The 19,370-nt window shown below is 39.4% G+C and overlaps 1 protein-coding gene across 10 annotated transcripts in view; it reads right to left on the reverse strand.

Annotated features, from left to right (window-relative positions):
- CDC42SE2 (CDC42 small effector 2) overlaps nt 1-19,370 on the reverse strand; it is an 86,100-nt gene that overhangs the window by 25,419 nt on the left and 41,311 nt on the right. For 4 of the 10 annotated variants that reach the window (XM_075021194.1, XM_075021197.1, XM_075021201.1 and 1 more), the window contains one exon: nt 7,058-7,376. In XM_075021194.1, the coding sequence (XP_074877295.1) occupies nt 7,058-7,111 (54 nt within the window). In that variant the 5' untranslated portion in view covers nt 7,112-7,376. Of the gene's footprint in view, nt 1-7,057; nt 7,377-9,001; nt 9,043-15,660; nt 15,787-16,257; nt 16,411-19,370 lie in introns of those variants that run through there. The other 6 variants (XM_075021203.1, XM_075021200.1, XM_075021195.1 and 3 more) reach the window with 5 other exon arrangements.

A 19,370-nucleotide genomic window follows, 5' to 3' on the forward strand; every position in this document is an offset into this window, starting at 1 on the left:
ACTCTGGTTTGAGAGCATGCCAGTACCAAAACATATAAACTATGAGCTAGGTAGTCCTTTAGGATAAACCATCAAGCAGAACACAAAAGGTAGTTACATTCACACTGAAAAATATCATATCACAAGCAAGAGAAACAAATAATTATGAAAGACCTTATGCCTGCTGAAGACAGCATATTATAAACTCACACTATTTTCTGGCACTGAATAAGCTGAGTTTACAATTGCAAGAAGAGAGATAATATAGGTTAAAACTATTCAAAAAAATTCCACATGAGCCTCTCCCTTTTGATGTCAGGTCACTCCCCGAGCATGACATGTCAACAGATTGCTCAGTGTCACACATTTGTTTGAGGGAAAAAACACAAAAAGAGACGATGTCTTTTCTCAGCTACAGCCCTCCTGAGGGTACACCCAACTAACTAAAAACCCCTCTAAAATTATTTGAAAAACAAAAATAAAACCAATAGGTTCAGAAAGGCATTACTTCCCTGAATCTGCATCAGAGTGCAGTTCAGAGCTTCAGTTTTTGTGCCCAACCACAACTCTTCTATTCTCCTCACTCCGTGGCAGGATATTAACCCAGAGTTACAAAAGTCAGCATTTTAGAGTGATCAGCTAAGCCACTCTGAAGAGGAAAGTGAAAAAATCATTGCAAGTGATAACTTATTAAAGTCTATGGCTTAATGGGTACCTTATAACTTCAGGATCTCTGAGAATACATGAAGAATAGCTATAATTCAACAGGAACTTTGATATCATGCATGTTTCACGCATAAGTAAGAGTCATGACAGGAACTGCAGAAGCAAAGGTTTGAGGAACAGTCTGAGAAAGGAAAATTTCCATCGTTGTGAAAAGTTATTGTTGGGAAGTAAAAATGTAAGTGCAGGCAGAGATCATTAAAATAGCCATTTAAAAATGGGTATTTTGAGAGTTGCATATTGGTCTTCAGAATTATCTCCAACAGAGTATCTCAGATCCATTACAGAAAAGTTACAATAAAAATACAGCAAGATAGCAGCAGAGGAAGCTTCTACTCTCAATAGTCCTTTTCATATCAAAACCAGTTAAAGGTAAAAGGTTGAACACTTAGCTTCGGGGCAACTGAATTCTCTATTCACTAACACAAAGCATACTACCCTAGAGAGTCAGTGAAAGTGCACATCTCTCATACTATGTCCAAGTTACCTCTGCCTCTAGCTGTTGGCAAGTAGAAATGCCCCTAAACCTACATGCTTGCCCATCTCCCCTGCTCTGACATGAAAAGCAGAACAGGGGAAAAAATAGCTGAACTGCCAAGCATTAAAATTAAGGCACACCAAAAATATCAGGGCTTTGCAGCTTCAACTTCCATTAAAAAAACATGACAAAAATTACATTGGATTTGTTAATTTCAGAAATGCTTCAGCACAGTCTCCATGGGTGGCTGCAAAACTGTCAACTTTTGCTAGGCAGTATCAACCATTTCTTGTGGTAGCTCCTTTTGTCAGTGACTCATACTGGGTTTTGCTCTTGAAGATGTCTTCTTACTGTAAAATTTGGAGATTTAAAAGAAACAAGCAATTCAAGGGCTCTAACACTGGTTTCCAGATCAAAGAGTACAATCTACTTCCTCCCCATGTTTAAGCAGAAAGCCTGACCTCTGTAGAGCCTGTAGATGTTAAAAGCACATGATGTCCTTCTTCAAATATGTTGATAATGGCAAGACACATTCTCATCAACAGAAAGATGGCATAATTCTTGTTTCCACCGCCCCAAAGAGCCATTTTCCATCCCATCAACTAGTGTTATATTAAATACATAGCACCAATAGAGCTAAGAGCTCCTAAAGATTTCACAGCCATAATAAAGGATCACAAAATATTCAGTTAATTTTCATTCAGGTATTTATACATAAACACAAAATACTTCCTTCTTTGTTTTCTTTGTAAATGCTTTAATACTTGAACATCAGAACAGATATTTTAAGATGTGTGGAGGCTAATTTAAAGATAAAAGAAAAATCTAAAGCAGCTTTATTAGGCTGAAAGCAGCACAAACAGATCAGGTTTGAGAAATAAAAGCCAAGCATTTTGCTGCTTATTTAACTCTGCCCCCTTTGATAAGGTGTTTCCTCAGGCTACTTCTACAACAGCACTGAATAGGAAAAAGAAGGAATTTGAAACATCTGAACAGGCAGCTCAATACGTAACTCAGTATGACACCTCTGAAATCTGAGGGCTCTCTAGAGTCGTCTTGAGTCTTTCATAGCCTTACTGAATGTGGTAGGCTGATCAAATTTAATGAGTAAGAGAGCCTGAGTTTTAGTCATTTTGAGCCAGAACCTGTGCTTGCACAGCACTGCTGTACTGAACAGGGAGCCTGGCCCAGTACTTTTTCAGTAGCAAACACCTGATTTGCCTACTGAGGGTGATTTATTCTGTATTTGTTATGCATACTGAATGCTTCATTATCATTACTGTGTTCCAGTTTTTAAGAGCTGCAGTGGTAGATGTATCCTTGCCAGAAAAAAAAAAAACCTAGAGCTGACAATATCCACCAGTGGTTAATTTCCTTAAGTAACCAGAGTCAAGATCATTTATGCCTTCTGTAGCACTCAGCGTTCAGTTCAGTTGATAAATAGAGCAATATGTGCAGGGCTTTTTCTGCCTGTATTTTAAGATGGGGCTCCCCACTATAAATACAGATCTGTCAGTCCTCTTTCATACATGCAAAAAGACACGAAGGAAACTTCACTTTCTAAACCACTTCAAACATTTATGGCATAGCATGCATCAAAACCATAATAGCCCTTTGACAAAATACAAAATGGAAATAATCTAAACAAGAGACAAGCAACAAAACAGAAACTAATTAACTAGAGAACAAAGCTTGGTGCAAGAAGGAGGAGAGCACTTTCATTCTTTTATAGCAGAGCAGTAATTTTACTGCAAGGTCAAGGGAAACTGAAGGGCTCAGCTGTACTGGGCAGTGGCCAAAACCAGGTGGGAGTGCACCAGATCACGACCAAAGGCTTCTCAGACCAAAAATTAACTTTGCAAGTTAAAAATGGACAAAACATGAAAAAAAAAAGTGGAGGAAAAGAACAGATTCCTGGTGTAGGCGGAGAGCTCAGCCTAAGAAAGAAACCATGGACATGTTCTCTGAAAACCTGCAAGATAAAAGGCTCTCTAAACTTCTGTTACCAAGCAATGCATCTGGTAGTGGGGATTTGGCAGAGTTTACTGAAACGTAGCAGTGGATGGGATGATAGCACACAGAACGCGTGGGAAGAAAGATGACTCTTGTCACTGGGAAGTGCAAGATCAGCTTAAAGAACCTATAAAGGCTATCAGTGGGAGGTGTAAGAAACCTGGTGCAGTCACAGAAAGTGCTACTCTTGTCAAAACAAAAAAAGGTTTAGGTCAGATCATAAGAGATTGAATTCAGGCTATTTAAACAACCAAGAAAACCTGAACATAGTTATTAAGAGATTAGTATCACCTCCTTGGTATCATGAAAACAGATATGAAAGCAACTAGTTGTCTGAAGACTTCATTGTGCTAAAATATACTATCAATCCAAATCTGACAACAGAAAACTAGAAGCTGATATGAGAACATCTTCCCTTGGCTTTTGTTTGCATTCTACTATGGTAAAGACCCCAGGCTATTACGAAGTAAGACCTAAGCCACCATCAGAAACATGCTTCCTTCAACTGTATCATTATTTAGTTTTGTTTCTTTGCATACTCAATTTCTTCATTTATCATCTTATTTCAGAAAAGGACAGAGACCCATGTTCAAACATGCCCCTTCCATGATCTTATTGTGAGTACTGCAGTCTTGGGAACACCAAGTGAAATATTTAGCAACCAAAGTAGCATTAGGAGAGAGAGTAGAACACTGCTTTCCAAGAAGCCTATGTTTTATTTTGCAGCAACACAGTGCATCCATTTAGCACTGACAAAAGACAAAAAGCTGTGCTGTGATACATTTCAATAAAAGATGGTGGTAAAACTTGATATTGTCTTTTAATTAAGGAACCTTTTAAAGTCTACTAATATATAACGGCAACATTGTTACTGTTCTGCTTTGGGGTATGCTATCAGCAAAGCAATGGCAGTGAAATTAGCTAAGTAATGTGTTCCTATTGCCATAAGGTTTGCAAATCTTATCTAAAAAGACATGGTTCAAACCATGAAAATACACTGGAATGCATCAGTATGTGAGTCTGGAAGGCTTACAGAGTATTGGCAATAACCTAGAAAATGCCTTTGTGTACAGTCTGAATAATAGTCTTCTATAAAATTGACTGAAAGGACTCAATCAGTGCATTTTTCATTTTAAGTGCACTATAGCTGTAAAGAATAGAGATGCCGTACTGAAGATTCCCATTATAATATGCTAGAATTTTGCCTGAAGAAAGCTACAGAGACAGTTCCTGCATGCTGGATTTCAAGAGAGGAGGAAAACTCCTTAGCTCAAAGGAAGCTATAAATATCACAGAAACATGCAATTACTAAAAGTTCCATGATTTTCTTCTCTACTGAAGAGGCTTAAAATTTATGTCACTACCCATGACATTAAAGGTGTCCCAGATATCAGCACCTGACAAAGATAATGAGGAAAAAATCATGTTTCAGAGAATGTAAGTTTAAAAAGAAAAGGAACATTTCAAGCATTGATCAGAACAAGTAGCAAATTAAGTAACGTCCTGCTTTCAAGGTCTTTATCCCAAGAGGCTGGTGGTTGTTATTGTTGCTACAAGACCACGTTAGTCCTTCCACAGAAGGAGCACACTGAATATGTAATGGCTGAACATGATAGTCATGGCTGGGACACTGTTAGTCAGGCCATGAAGAAGTTGAGATGCAGGAGGCAATATGAAAGAAAGCACATGAAAGAGATGAAACTCAGCAGATGAGGCATTTCTCCTGAGAAAGTGGACTAAAGTGACAGATTGAATGCATGGTAGGGAATAGCCCAGTAGCTTTTACGCAAGTTTGCATGTTTCACCTATCGTTTGATACAACAGGGCAATAAGTACCAGTATTTTGGGGCTAAAAACTAGCATGTTTTTCAGGATGTAAGTCTCCCAAACATGCAATCACACAACACCTGCAGAGACAGGGCAAAACTGCTTCCTTACCACTTGTCTGGTTTATCAGTTTGCTCACACTGACAGTACATGCTTTGCTACCTGTCAGAGGAAAAACATTCTTGTACTTACTCAGATGTACATTTACCTGATTAAATACTCCACTTACTGCAACAGTGCATAGCAGAACAACAGCTGTACAACACAACACAGCAAAATGAGCAGAGTAACTGCAGGGGAAGAGCAACTAAGTGCCTATTGTCAAACATGCCAAGGAGGGCCCACAACTCTTTTTTCTGAGATGCATGCTGAAGAATATTGGCATTTCATAATAAGCAAGGCTCCCACAATATTTGAAAGGCAGATTTGAGGAATTAGGTCAATGCTTAGCAACATGCTACTTAAACATAAGGATGGTTTTAATTTTCTAACCAAATGCACACCACCAGATCGGGAGAAACATACAAAAATGGGTTGTTTCCCTTATCTCCACTTTTGAAGTACGTTTTCTACCCTTTCCATGAGTTATGACCCACAGATCACTACATGCTGTATTAACATACCATGTATTTCTTGGCAATAACTTAACTGTATCATAAAGCTTGAGTCAAGATTTTATGAGGACTGAGCCTCAGGATTCTTGCAAAGAAACAGAATATGCCATTTTCTGTCTCTAAGATTTTTAACAGGCATATCTTACTTTTAATTGAAATACATGTTCTAGAAACTAGGCACATAACTTTGGCTATATATGGACACGGCTAGCATTTTAAAGGACTGCATGGTATTCAAACAACAGGAGAGGATTGCAGTTTCTCATGATGGTATCTCAGAGTTCATGTCCCACAAATCTACTTAACTAAGAGTGAGATAAAAGTTGCATTCATTTGTTCGCAATATTAACGCTCACACTTTTAATATTTGCGTTGTTACCCAAGAATCAGTCTGGCATTCAGGCTTTGTGCAATGGCAATGCCTAACATTAGATTTATTGTTTTTTTAATCCTTTGGATTCCTTAAAGCCAAATATTATCAAGTGAGCACATTAATGTGAGTTTGCTCTATTAACTCTGGGATTCTCTCAGTCACTGTAATTCCAGCATATGCTTTAGTAGTAACTGGGCTTTGTTCCATGTATTTGCAAGATGACCGTTCTTTCTATACATTCATTTAGCTTGATCTGGATGCCATACCACACAATGATTTTTCTCACAGTGCTAACCATGTTCCTGGTTAAGTCCACCTTCATGCAGGCAGACTTTCTCCCAACAGCACTGGACTCCGGAACACACTCTAAAAGTACTTAGAGTATATGAAACCCAAGAATATTTCTGTACTTTCTGTCTTCCTTACGTATGCTTTGAAATGTTCTTTCATCCAGCTGTTTGCTATGTACTTTTTCACACAATAGCCATTCCAAATTCTATTTTTAAAAAAAAAAAAAAGTATTTATGGTATCCCTTCACTCTCCTAAGGTTTCATCTAAAATTTAACAAAACAATTAAGGCTGAAATCCTTAATTACATTAAGGTGGAGGAGAACTGGATTTCACTCTGGACTTTTTAACAGAGTAATTTCCTTCCTTCATCATTGTCCAGCCATATCTGAAGGCAGGCCTTACACCATACAGAATTCAGGACATTTAAAGATCTCTACTCAAAAATTACTTATTTTAGAATGATAGTTTAGGTCCTCCTCACCCTTCCCTTCCTTTCACCTCTTCTGCAATTCAAACAAATAAAGGCTCTTTCCAAAGACTTTGGATAGATTTGATCTTAAGGACAGGAAAATATCTGTGTGACAACAGTCTAGAACAGACATTTTTTTGTCCCCACTAAGCCAGGATGTTAATTAATTCCTTAGTTCTCACTGAGCTTGGCCAAACAGCACTAGTTTAAAAAGCCCTAAGAAAACCTGAGAATGTGGATGATGTAGTTAATTATACAAAACCAAAGCAGTGCCAATATTCATACTTACAGGCTGAGGCTGTTCTGCAATACAGCAGTTGAAACACAACCAAAACTCACTCATTGTTTACAGTCTGATGTGGGAACACAGATGAAAAGCAGGACTCAACCTTTGTAAATCTGTCTCCAGGTAGCCAGTTTTTTAAATAGGTTTATAATGGTTCCAATGCTAAAATCTCTTCTCTGTTGAGCTCTTCTCCAAAGACACGTCAGTCCCAGGACAAACAACTTGAAGGCAAAAAGTTATTTTAGAGTCTTCTTTCAGAAGGTTGGTCCCAGCACCACAGAAATGTTATGTATGCTTCTTTGGTCCCTAGCGCTGCGTGAACCTGAAAACAAAAGTACATTACATCAAAAAGAAAGAATATACAGAATCTCATGCTCCCAGACAACCACCTACACCAGTGATTTCTTGGTAATATCTTGAACCATAGACTGAAGAGACACTAGGAAACAAGTTACATGCTTATTTCTAAGGTGACTACCAAAAATGGCATATACCAAAAATCCATGAGGCTTACATTCCAGCTTTGGTTAGATAAAGTGATATCAAGAACTGGTGTCCAATCTTTTAGCAGCCATCTCCGTTTGATCTGTTTCAAACTTTCAAATGTCATTTTAGAAAGTGAAAATTGCACACACACCACTTTAAACTTCCTAGGAAATTGTGCCTACTGACACTTCATATTTCTCAATGGAAAAGTTACACAGTCCATTCACATCACGAGGTTTAAATAGTATTTAACCCCAACTCCGTTGCATAGCTGCCAAGCAAAGGCATGCTTTTGAGGAAACAAATAGGTAAATTTCTGTATATGGAAAATTTGCAAAATGGCTGGACTTGGTCAGCTCAAGCTATTTTTCTCCCACTCTCTCTACCCTCCTGCTTCATGTACAGTTGGCTTCAAAATAGGAGATTATTTGTAGAGTTTGAAACTGTTTCTTTAAACCTCTAGAATTCCTCATGTGGAATAACCGAGGCTCCAGATTCCAACCATTCCTTTGCTAAAATAACGTTTATTGGTTAATCTCTAACCCGGTTTCTTTCAATAAGAGTGCAATAAAAATTCCTGTGAGATTTCACTCTGGCCATTTATCTTGCTATCTATCACATACTCTGCTTGCAGAGAAAGCAAGATAATGAGTACTCAGAAGTTTTTACATGCATACACCTTAATAATTCTATACACGACTGCATCTTCATTCGTAGAAATGTGTGCATAACTATTCATCATCATGTTACGCAATTCCTCACAGTATGAAGTGGTTTGGAGACTCCATGGGATACATAAGCTACATATGTATATGTCCATACACACACATTGTGTGGCAGAGCAGTCCCACTTAGTTGCTGCCTTCATCAGTTCTCTACATGCTAACCACATAAACAGTGAGGTCCCTCACTTACTACACACATGCCAAGTTACTGTACTGTGCAGCCAGTACTAGCCAGGTACTTTCCAGCACTGTTGGCTACAACATACAACATAAAGAAATACAGTAGCACCTTCCCCATACTAAGTCAAAACCCTCTGGGAAGCTGTCCCACTTCTTACCTTTTCAGGGACTAACAGAGGCTCTTCAAGAAATAAATGCATGCTGCAGTAACACCATCTAAACAGCAAAACCCCAGTAAAAGTACTTGTCTCTCCCAGCTTTGAAAAAGCTACTAGTAGTGTTTAAATTAAGTTTATATGCCTTTTTGTGGCATTTCTTGCCTAAAGATCAGAGTAGGAAGGGGGGGGGAATGCTTTGCTATCTTCTCCTATCACTAACACCATATAAAGCAAAGCAATTTCATTAAACAGAACACCTTGAGGATAAGAAAAAACGAAAGAAAACTCCAAAAATTCTTCTACACAAGCTTTCTTTTGTCAGACACTTCAGAAAAAGGGTCTTAGTACAGTGCTAATATGACATATTTTAACTACTTAAAAGAAGATTTTTTTTCTACCTCAAAGATGATCATCCAAATCCCATGTATGTGTCAATAAGCTGCAATAAAACATGGGTATTATCAACAAACAGTGTGAAATTCAAACATGAAAATAACTTTAAAAGTCTCTAAGGAAGTTCTCACTTCATAATTGGGTAGCTTCACATAATTTTCTTAATTCTTCTGGCTACTGAAAGTTTGATGAACTTTAGATCACAAGAGCTGGACTAACGTAGAAAAGCTTGGTAATACTGTTCTCTACAGTCTCAGAATTTGCATGCTACACAATTCTTTTCTAAGTCTGATTCAATATGTAACAAAATTAGAAATAAAACATGGTTAACTCCTGTTAAGCCTGTAACAATTGGCAATTTTAGTCCAGTAACTGCACAGCTTAACTCTCTGTAAAACTTGGTGGTTTTACTTCTGAGAAGATGGGCTCCAAGTTGTTCTGAAACGCAGCAATAGTCCCCCAATGCTAGCTGCTCAGATTATGAGAAACTGAGAAAGCAAGTACTCAAAGTTAGAGCATTTTGAAGTCTAATATATTGTAACCTGCCAGAGCTATAAATGGATACATTGCGGTGGGCTTCTCTTGCTGCGCAAGTATCCCAATATTCTGATTTGCAGCTCCTGAAGTTCTGACACTCATATTATTGCTCCCTCACAATCTGTTTGATAAAGTCCAGATTTAACATATTAAATTCTTGTTCTCACAGAGGGTTAACTTCCATCCTGCTGTTACACCCGTGTACAGAAGACAGACGCACATGGAAAGGGCAGGGAAATTCCTCGTCGATCCGTCTCCTCGTTTGCTGATAGCTGGCGCACTCCTCCAGCTCGCTGCAGCCTTAAGTGCTGTGTTGAGCTGAAGCCCTGGGAACAAACCCGAAGGGCTTGTGCAAAATCCCGTGAGCCTAGAAGGCTCTTCCTGGTTACAAAATACTCAAGGATGTAGAAGATTTTCTCCACCCAGCCTCTCAACACGCAGGACTTGTGCCCTCCAGGACAGAGTTCTCTTTGACACTGACTTCCCCCCCCTTAAATCAAAAGCTGCTGAACAACAAAGCCAAGCTAGAGATCGTGAATAATAGTCTCTGATGACATCTTCATTCTTAATTTATTTTATCTTCTATAGCCTGTACAGTGCCACATTTGCCTTTCATTTCATGGTTCTGCAAGCAGTATCAAGCAGGCTTTCAATCTGTTGATTTTAATTAAAAAAAAAAAAAAAGGTGGTGGGAGGACATAATTGTAAGTCTGGAGAGAACTGACAGTAAGTGCACTTCTTAAAAGGCAAACAAAAGCTTAGCAGTATTTGTTAGAGCACTGGAATTTTACACCCCCACTCTGCTAAACAAGTGATTTTTACAGTGGCCAAGTTAACATAAAAGATCAGGTATAAATCTGCTGCACCAAAACGGAAAGAAAAAAAAGCAATCAAACCAAAGGCAAAAAGCCATATCAGCACTGCGATGTCAACAGCAATACACTAGGACTTCTCTTACACTACTAGTTGCTTGTTTAAAGAACAAGTTTGAAACAGGAAAATTCTGCTGTTCTTTTCCAAATTATCAGCTATAAAGAAAGAAAGAAAAAAGCACCACACTGACCTACAGCTACCAGTCAGGTAATTATGTCGTACCAGCCTACTGGCAATCTGGTGAGAAAGCGTTCCTGCAAAGCCTGGACTGCACCCCAAACCTAGCTGCAATTAATGAGGTCCCGAAACGTGTGCAATACTTCACAATTAGTTGTCTGCTTTGTCATTGGTTCAAGCTTTTAATACGGCACTGTTCAAAAGTGTTGCTGCATTTGCCAGATGAAGAGGACAGAGGCTGAAGAACATAGTCCAGGACAACAGCTTTGTCACTCCTCATTTTCACTCTTTACACAGTTTATGGTGCTCAGAGTGGCAGAACACCATATAGCTCATGCCAAAAAGACAAGGCGCTTATTCTGCCTGAACCGGAAAGTTAATCAGAGTGATGAATGGTGAAACACCTATTTGGTTTTTTCCCATTTAAACCTTCTGAATGCAACTTATTTTAGAGTGTGTGATTCACATTGCAAGAACACACAAGACTATCATGCTGAACAACTTTGTGACATTTTAAGGATTTCATACCTTATGTAGGACTTCAATTTCATCCCATTTATAGAAAATTTAAGTAGCATGAAGAAATGAAGATATTAAAAAGGATACAATGTTTAAAATTTAAAGTGAAAACCAGCAAGGTAATTTTCATTACTCTGAAGTTTATTCCACAGTATCTGATCTAATGCAAAACCCAAAACTGCTACTTACCATTAAATACCAGTCATAAAGGCAGTAACTGCAAGCACTGCATTAATGGATAGTGGGGGTGGAGCACATTCTCTTACACTATCAGCAATTTTTCTTATTAAAGCAGTATTAGCTTTTCTGCAGGAAATAAACAGAGCAGGAAAGGAGGAAGGGTAAAAAAAGAAACCAATCTCCCCTCCAAGCTCTTCACATTTACTGGCAAAAAGCAGGTTAGAGAGCATTTACCTTAGCTGATCCAAACAGGAATATGCTGCATGCTGTGGAGGGTCAATTACAATAAAGCTACTTATTAATTATACAGCTTAAGAACAGCCTGGTTTTCTTAAAAAACATCTATAAAAAGTTCCTGTTAAGGGTGAACCCTTTATATCCTTTGACTGCATACTGTTCACTATGGCTTCAAACAGGAAGTGTGGTAACAACACTCTTTGACAATTACTTGAAGCAAATAAAACCACAGGAAAAGAAAGAAAATGACTGCAGGTGTTAACATCTGAATTTAACTAGATTTGCTCTAAAGCTCAGACTACTATTTAAGGAGAAAGGGGGGAGGGCGGGGAAGGGAAAAAAAAAGTGAAGCACGCACAAAGTCATGACTAAGTATGCCATGTCATGGTATGTCATGACATGACATGATGTACTATGACATGCACATGTATGCAGTCACGACCAGGACTACTATTAGTTTTTTAGCCTCAAGTACTTTATAAGAAAGTAGTTTACAATCATTCTTGATACAGAAGTATCATTCCATAAAAGATACTTTTCTTGTTTTTTTTGCCTTAAAGGCTCTGAACAGCTATCATGTGTTTCAATCCTGCAAGCTCTAAGTAGAAAAATAATCATTTCAGGGTGTACTTTTAAGACTTCTTTCATATTTTTCACTTGAAATCTCTATTGTAGCTGTACTATTGCCTCTTGCTGCTTCACAGATACAGTCAAGTGGCAGCAAGAAATGAGGTGGGGATGGGATCAAGGTGTGTCCAAACCAGCAGAGAGGTTGCACTGGTGCATGCTTCCATACACTTACTGCTGTAGCAAAACTGGAAGATGCTCTCCAGCTCTCAAAGGAAGCCAGAAGTGTTTACTCACTTGCCAGCCTCATTTTTTGAACTAAAACAGTCTGTACAAGAAGCAAGAGAGGTTCTAAACAAGCCTGATCTATAGGGAAAGTTGCCTTCACGCATGAATTTTGTATCACAACCTTTATCTCACCAGGGCAGTGCACTTGAGAAGCACTTCCTCCCTTCCCCCCTCCAGAGCAGAGACTTCTGGGGACTTTGGCACTGCTTTTAATGCACCAATTATCTTTTGCACTTTCAGATCCTGAGAAACCTGAGCTGCAAGTAACTCTTCCAGACGAAGGACAACATTCACCACCAACACAAGCTGAGTAAGACTGAAATCCCTTTTTCACTTCCTCAACTTTCCCATATCTATTCTGCCCCCCCCCGCCCCCCGCCCGGCAAGTGCTTTCAGGTTTAGTTTCAAGACATTTAAAAAGCTTCTTCAAAGTTCGAGTTCAACTTTCCTGTGCACTTTCAAACCCTGACTGCATAGGTCCTGACTCTGTAAAAAGGTATTTTATTTATGTCTTTATGATACAGTTTTGAACATTATTACTAAAGTTTTTTATAAGATTTTATTACAGGGTTTTATTTTGGGATTATTGGTCATTTGGGAGTCAGTTCTTTTTTTTGCCCTTATTTATACTGAAGGGGTTTTCATTAGTGTATTTACTTAAGAAACTTAGGAATAGATTGTACTTCAAATCAAGCTCAACACAAATTAACAGCCATGAACTACTACATATTATGCAAGTACTTCTGAATTAAATTTTCAAAGAACAGTGAAAATGGTGGAATAGGATGAAGGTATTCTTATGGCTTACTTAAAGGAGGAAGATGGATTGTTTTTAATTCTTCTTGTTGTTAATAGAATGGAGTCTGGCTTTAGCAACAATCTCATCTTTCACTGGAACCAAAACACCTCCAGTTTTTGTTTATGTTTTCAGTTTGTAGGAAGCCACCACAGGTTTCCCCACAACAAATGTACCCATCTGAGATAATACATGGGAAGGCAGCAAAAGATACAGGAAGGGAACCACAGCAAGTCTGTAAGGAAAAATACTAGGCTTTTCATATTAGGTCACTGACAGCATTAGAGGAAGCTGTAAAGCAGGTGAAGGCAGGAAAGCAGGCCATTTACTCAAGGAAAGAACAGCTCACAAGTGTGACAGTAATCATGTTGTTTGCAAGTGCCAACTAGGCACTTAAAGCAGAGAGCCTTTAAACATCTTTAAAACATCGTGATAGTGTGAAGCTCAAACATTTGTTTTATCATTGACAAGTGTCCTGCCCTTTTTTTTTACCCCCCACCTGCAATTGCCTGAGTTTTACTCTCTAGTCATTCAGTTAAATTTAATTATTTCAGCTAAGTGGCCCAGCCCTTGAAAGGTCCGTATTACTTTGTGCACAAACCCAACAAATTAAAGAGACAGTATTACGCCGGTCCCATTAAAATTCCCTGTGTCCAGTTTGGAACACAAAAGCATAGTTTTTCAGGACCAAACCAAGTTTAACAGGCAATACTGTGTCAGTGACTGAGCAGTGCAGGTAAACTTTTCTCCAGCACTGACATTTCAAAGCTTCCTATGTCTTCAACGAATAATTGCTTTCAATATACATGGGTTCAACGCAGCTTTCTGAAACAGCTCATACATAGCTCATCATATTTCCCACACATATATGCAGACAGGAACCTACTTCTCTGAAAACCACAGCATAGAATATCCAATAGTTCTGCACTATGAAAATATAAACAGACTAACAGAAAACTAATGGTCCAAATTTATTTACTAAATAACAGGCAGACAAACCAAAGACAACATAAGTATGTTTTGTCCTACTAAAGACATAGTCTAGGCATAATACAGTTTGCCCTACCTACAAAAATAGTCAGTTAAGAACAAGTGAGAAGCCTTTGAGATGCCACTCCTAGGTTTAGGAAATCTGATTTCATATTGCCTGTCCATTCACATTAAAAAAAATAAAATCCTGTTAGTCAAATTTCTAATTGGGCAATAACATTACCTTCTTAACTGTCAAGCCCTATTAAAGGTAACACAAAAGAACACTTTTCTCAGCTGACCTCCTTGTTAATTCTAATAGGTAATACCAGTCAGAGAGAAAAAATAAACAAGGCAAACTATTGGTCTAAGGCAGGCTCTGAACAGGGTACCATTTCCATAAGGAATGGAAGGGAAAAAAACCCACCTCCAAAACAAAAAAAACAAAACCTCCCTGAAGAGCCCCCTCTTATGACGTCTAAAGTAATGACAGGAAATGTTCCACATCAGCATCCAGAGTCCATCATTTTAACGAGGGTAGCATTAAAAGGAATGGAATAGTCTATGGGGAAAAAAATACGCATGACAAACTATGTGACAGACCATACAAGATATTCAAGGGACCACTACCTGTTTTTTAGTATGACAATAGGTAAAAAAGCATTATTCACAGCATTTATAATATTCCTTTTTCCACAGAAAGCTAATACACCAAAGCAATTTCCAAGGAAGGTTTCAGATAGAGAAAAGGAATAAGTGGCAACAAGGGGAGAAAAGACCATTAACACTGTCAGGAGTTTGCAGAGGCAAACTCTCACCATTCCAGTAATGTTTCATGTCAAAAAAATCAACATGGCACACTGTTATTGCAGATTTTAACTTATAATTTTAAGATAGACAGCCTTGCATCAGAAGTCTGCCATTGTATCTAAAGACATTTTAATGTACTTCAATAGATCACTGCTATCACTTCCTCACCTCCCACTCAAGTACGAAACAATTATGAAACCAATTACAGTAAGCAAAGCAGCATCACATTTTGTGGGACTGGATAAGTTCAATCAGTCACCCAGTAACACTAGCTTGGGTGCACATTTGCCTGTTTGAAAAGCCAGATGAATCACCTCTGTTCAAGCCTTCCTTGGCACACAGCGATGAGATGTTTCAAACAGGAAGAGTGCAGCATGAGCTGATGCTTCTGCTTTGGCTTTCAGTTCCGTAGCTTGCAAGCAACAAAACAGCAATAGTTTTCTATTCAAAGTGCAACAGAACAGCATATTTTTCATCTGCTAGCATTTAAGGCCCTATCATTTCTTCATATTTATTCTCTAGCCCTTTTATAATTTCTCTATTATTAGCTGCTTTAGATAACTTGAACTCTGTGTGTGTACCTGCATGTATGCACATGGGAGATAGAAAAGTTCCTAAGTTTCTTTAAGCAAAGACAAATCACATTTTCAGAGATACGTGGATCACTCTACAATAGAGATAGAATTTAGGACGTTTGGAGTATGTACTTACAGAAGTTATAGGCAGAGACCTATTAGTTCATGCAGTCCATCTTCTCAGGTGCACCAGTTCCCAGGTAGCAGTACAGTCTACTGTAATGTGTAGTCTATTGTACTTCCAGTGCTCCAATTAATTCTCCTGAATGACCAGTATGCAGCTTAATACAGATTACATCTGCTGGCTTCAACTTCTACCACATTTAGTGGTTGCTCAGTTAAACAACACTCACACTACAACCACACATAATGCAAGTCTACGTTAGGCTACGACTAGTCTGGAGTGGTGTCAGTTTTTCCTGACGAGACACTTCAAAGCAAGATATTAAAATATTTGGTTTATTTCATGGGAAGTCCATCTTCAGACACAAAATGGTGCAGAAACACAAGCAATACCACCCAAGTTAGGCTGGAAAAGCAGGATTTTACTGGCGCATATGACAGAGTCAGAAGCATAGAAGTTTTAGAACCAGTGAGAGGTGGCAAGTGCTAACTGGGCCTGTTGAGATTTCACTCTAAAGGTAAGCTTAGGGAGCTGCACCAGTATGCTGACAAAGCAAGTCTCAAAAAGAATGCTCTAGTCAGAAATATGCATACATGTAAAAATGCTTACCATAGCTACATGTGTTTTCAGACCGGAGCACAAGGAAGGGGGTGGATCTGATAAATTGCCTGGCATTTTCCTCTTCTCCCATGAAAAGCCAGAGGTCTGCTAGCACAGTACTGTGTAAGATGCAGCACGAAGTGACACCTGGACAGGAGAGTCAGGTTTCCTCTTTATCTAGCAGCATACAGCAAGAGATGGTTCCCTTCCTCTGCCTCCAGACATTTCTTAAGTCACTTAAAGGAAAGGAAAATCTGAATATAACCAGAGCAACAAAGAAGTTGGGTTCATGTATCATCATTTAAATATGCCATAATGCAGAAGAGCGTCCTAATTCTATAATCCTTAAACAATTGCAAAGAAAGCAATGAATTGAAATAGAACTACTAAGAAAGAAGTATGCACAGAGATTCTAGACTTCCACAGCACAGATAACCCCTCTTATTCACTTCCACACACAAGAAGCCTACCAAATACCATGACTGCATGTGCATGCACACGTCCATATGAAGCCACACACACAACCTATAATTCAGTAACTGCAGCAATCACAAAGTATTTCATTCCTATGGCTAAGGTTACCATGCTATATACAGAAAGTACGAAAATAACTAGAAGCTAACAAGCTTTTACCTCTATGAACCTCAAACAGCTAGTCTGTATTAAGGAGAACAACTATGAACTGGAAAAAAGTTTCTAGGGTCAGCTGGTAAAGAAAAATTTCATGTATTAGCATTGCAGTCAGTATGAAATGACATTTTTCAGGTCAACAGCACTTTTTTTTCTTCCTGAAAGGAACACTCTTTTTTCAAAACAGAATGAGCTATAGGGAGGGGAGAAAAATGCAGAAAAACTCTTCAGGAGATTTTTTTTCTTTTTACAATTGTTCACACTAAGCCACTGCATATTCACATATAGACACAGTTCGTTAATAGCCATAACACCAGTACCTATACAGGGTTGTTTCATACAGGAAATCCTATAATTCAGTATCCTATTTTGGGACCACCTTCAGACTGCAGCTTGATTCACATACTGCACATTAATTAAGAGGAATTATTCCTCTTTCCTTCACCCTCCCCCAAGATGAGAATCACTGCAAATGATCCTTAATATTCTGTAGGATTTGAGTATTTACTCTTTGGAAGAAATACTTGACCACAGAGAGCTCTTGTATGTCTTTTGCAAAACAATGATAAAATGTTTATCTCCACAAAGGCAAGAGTATGAAAAAAAAAATCTAACTGCAAACAAAATCTTGAAAATCCTCACTGATTTTCATTTCATGACAGATATTTGCTTATTAATTTTTTGGTTGGAAATACAGATCAAGTTTGTTGTTAGGCAAATCTGTGATGGATGCACCTGCTTGTCATTCTGGCATCACTGATAAGGGGATCTGACTGAAGTTAGCCCCGCTGTGCAAACTGTGAGAACTGTATGAGGCCATATCTTCACAGGGACTAAGGAATCCAGGCGATGTCTTATCAGGAGCTAACAGTACCAGTCTGACCTGGGACTAGACAAATGTAAAACTGCTACAGCTGCACACCTGCACATACATCAAAGCAGGGTTTGACTACAAGTCAATCAGTTTCCGCTATAAATATCTGTAGCCCACTCTCAAGCCCATTGAACTCTCCTGTACAGCAGCAGGCTGCACAGCAGTCATCTCCCCCTTGAGCAGGGACACCTCTCAAGGTTACTTCTCAAGGCTGAGAGACCCCTTACCCAGCATCTGATACCTGTAACGAGGTAAACAACATTTTACATTAGGTGTAAAAGTATCATAGAATCATACAGTATCTTGAGTTGGAAAAGACCCATAAGGATCATCGAGTCCAACTCCCTGCTCTTCACAGGCCTACCTAGCACTAAACCATATGACTAAGAGTGTCGTCCAGACACTCCTTGAAGATGCTCTGAGAGACTTGGTGCTGTGACCACTTCCCTGGGGAGCCTGTTCCAGTGTCTCATTGAAGAACCTTTTCCTAATGTCCAATCTGAACTTCCCCTGACATAGCATCATTCCATCTCCTCGTGTCCTATTGCTGGTCACCAGGGAGAGGAGATCAGCGCCTCCTCCTCCACTGCCCCCCTTGAGGCAGTTGCAGACTCTCATGAGGTCACCCCTCAGCCTTCTCTTCTCCAAGCTGAACAAACCCAGTGACCTCAGCCGCTCCTTGTAAGTCTTGCCCTCGAGACCTTTCACCATCTCGGTCACCATCCTCTGGTCACACTCCAGTAGTTTGATGTCCTTCTTATATTGAGGTGCCCACAACTGCCCACAGGACTCGAGGTGGGACCGCAGCAGCGCAGTGTGGAGTGGGGCAACCTCCTCCCTCGACCGGCTCGCTGTGCTGTGCTTGATGCACCCCAGGACACGGCTGGCCCTTTTGGCTGCCAGGACACACTGTTGACTCCTGTGCAACTTGCCGTCAACCCAAACCCCCAGATCTCTTTCTGCAGGGCTGCTCTCAAGCCTCTTGCCCCCCAGTTTGTTTGTATAGGCAGGATTACCTCGTCCCAGGTGCAGAATCCAGCAGTTGCTCTTGTTAAATTTCAAACAGTTGGTCATTGCCCAGCTCTCTAGTCTACCCAGGTCTCTCTGTAAGGCCTCTCTACCCTCGAAGGAGTCCACAGCTCCTCCTTATTTAGTATCATTGGCAACCTTACTTAATGTATGTTCGACTCCCGTGTCCAGGTCATTTATAAAAACATTGAAGAGCACTGGCCCTAAAATTGAGCCCTGGGGAACCCCACTAGTAACTGACTGCCAGCCTGATGTCACCCCATTTACTATAACCCTTTGAGCCCGACCCGTCAGCCAATTGTTCACCCAATGTATTATGGACTTGGCTCGCTGTATGCTGGACATTTTGTCCGGAAGAATACTGTGGGAGACCATATCAAAAGCTTTGATAAAATCAAAAACCCCATGTGCTGGCTTCCCTTGGTCAACTAGATGGGTGACCTTGTCATAAAAGGAAATTAAGTTTGTTAAGCAGGACTTTCCCCTTGTTAATCCATGCTGACTATGACCAACGACTTCAACATCTCTGAAGTGTTTTTCAATAACTCCCAGAATAACCTCCATAATTTTACCAGGCACTGAAGTGAGA

Source organism: Buteo buteo, chromosome Z (assembly GCF_964188355.1).
Source record: "Buteo buteo chromosome Z, bButBut1.hap1.1, whole genome shotgun sequence".
Taxonomy (NCBI): domain Eukaryota; kingdom Metazoa; phylum Chordata; class Aves; order Accipitriformes; family Accipitridae; genus Buteo; species Buteo buteo.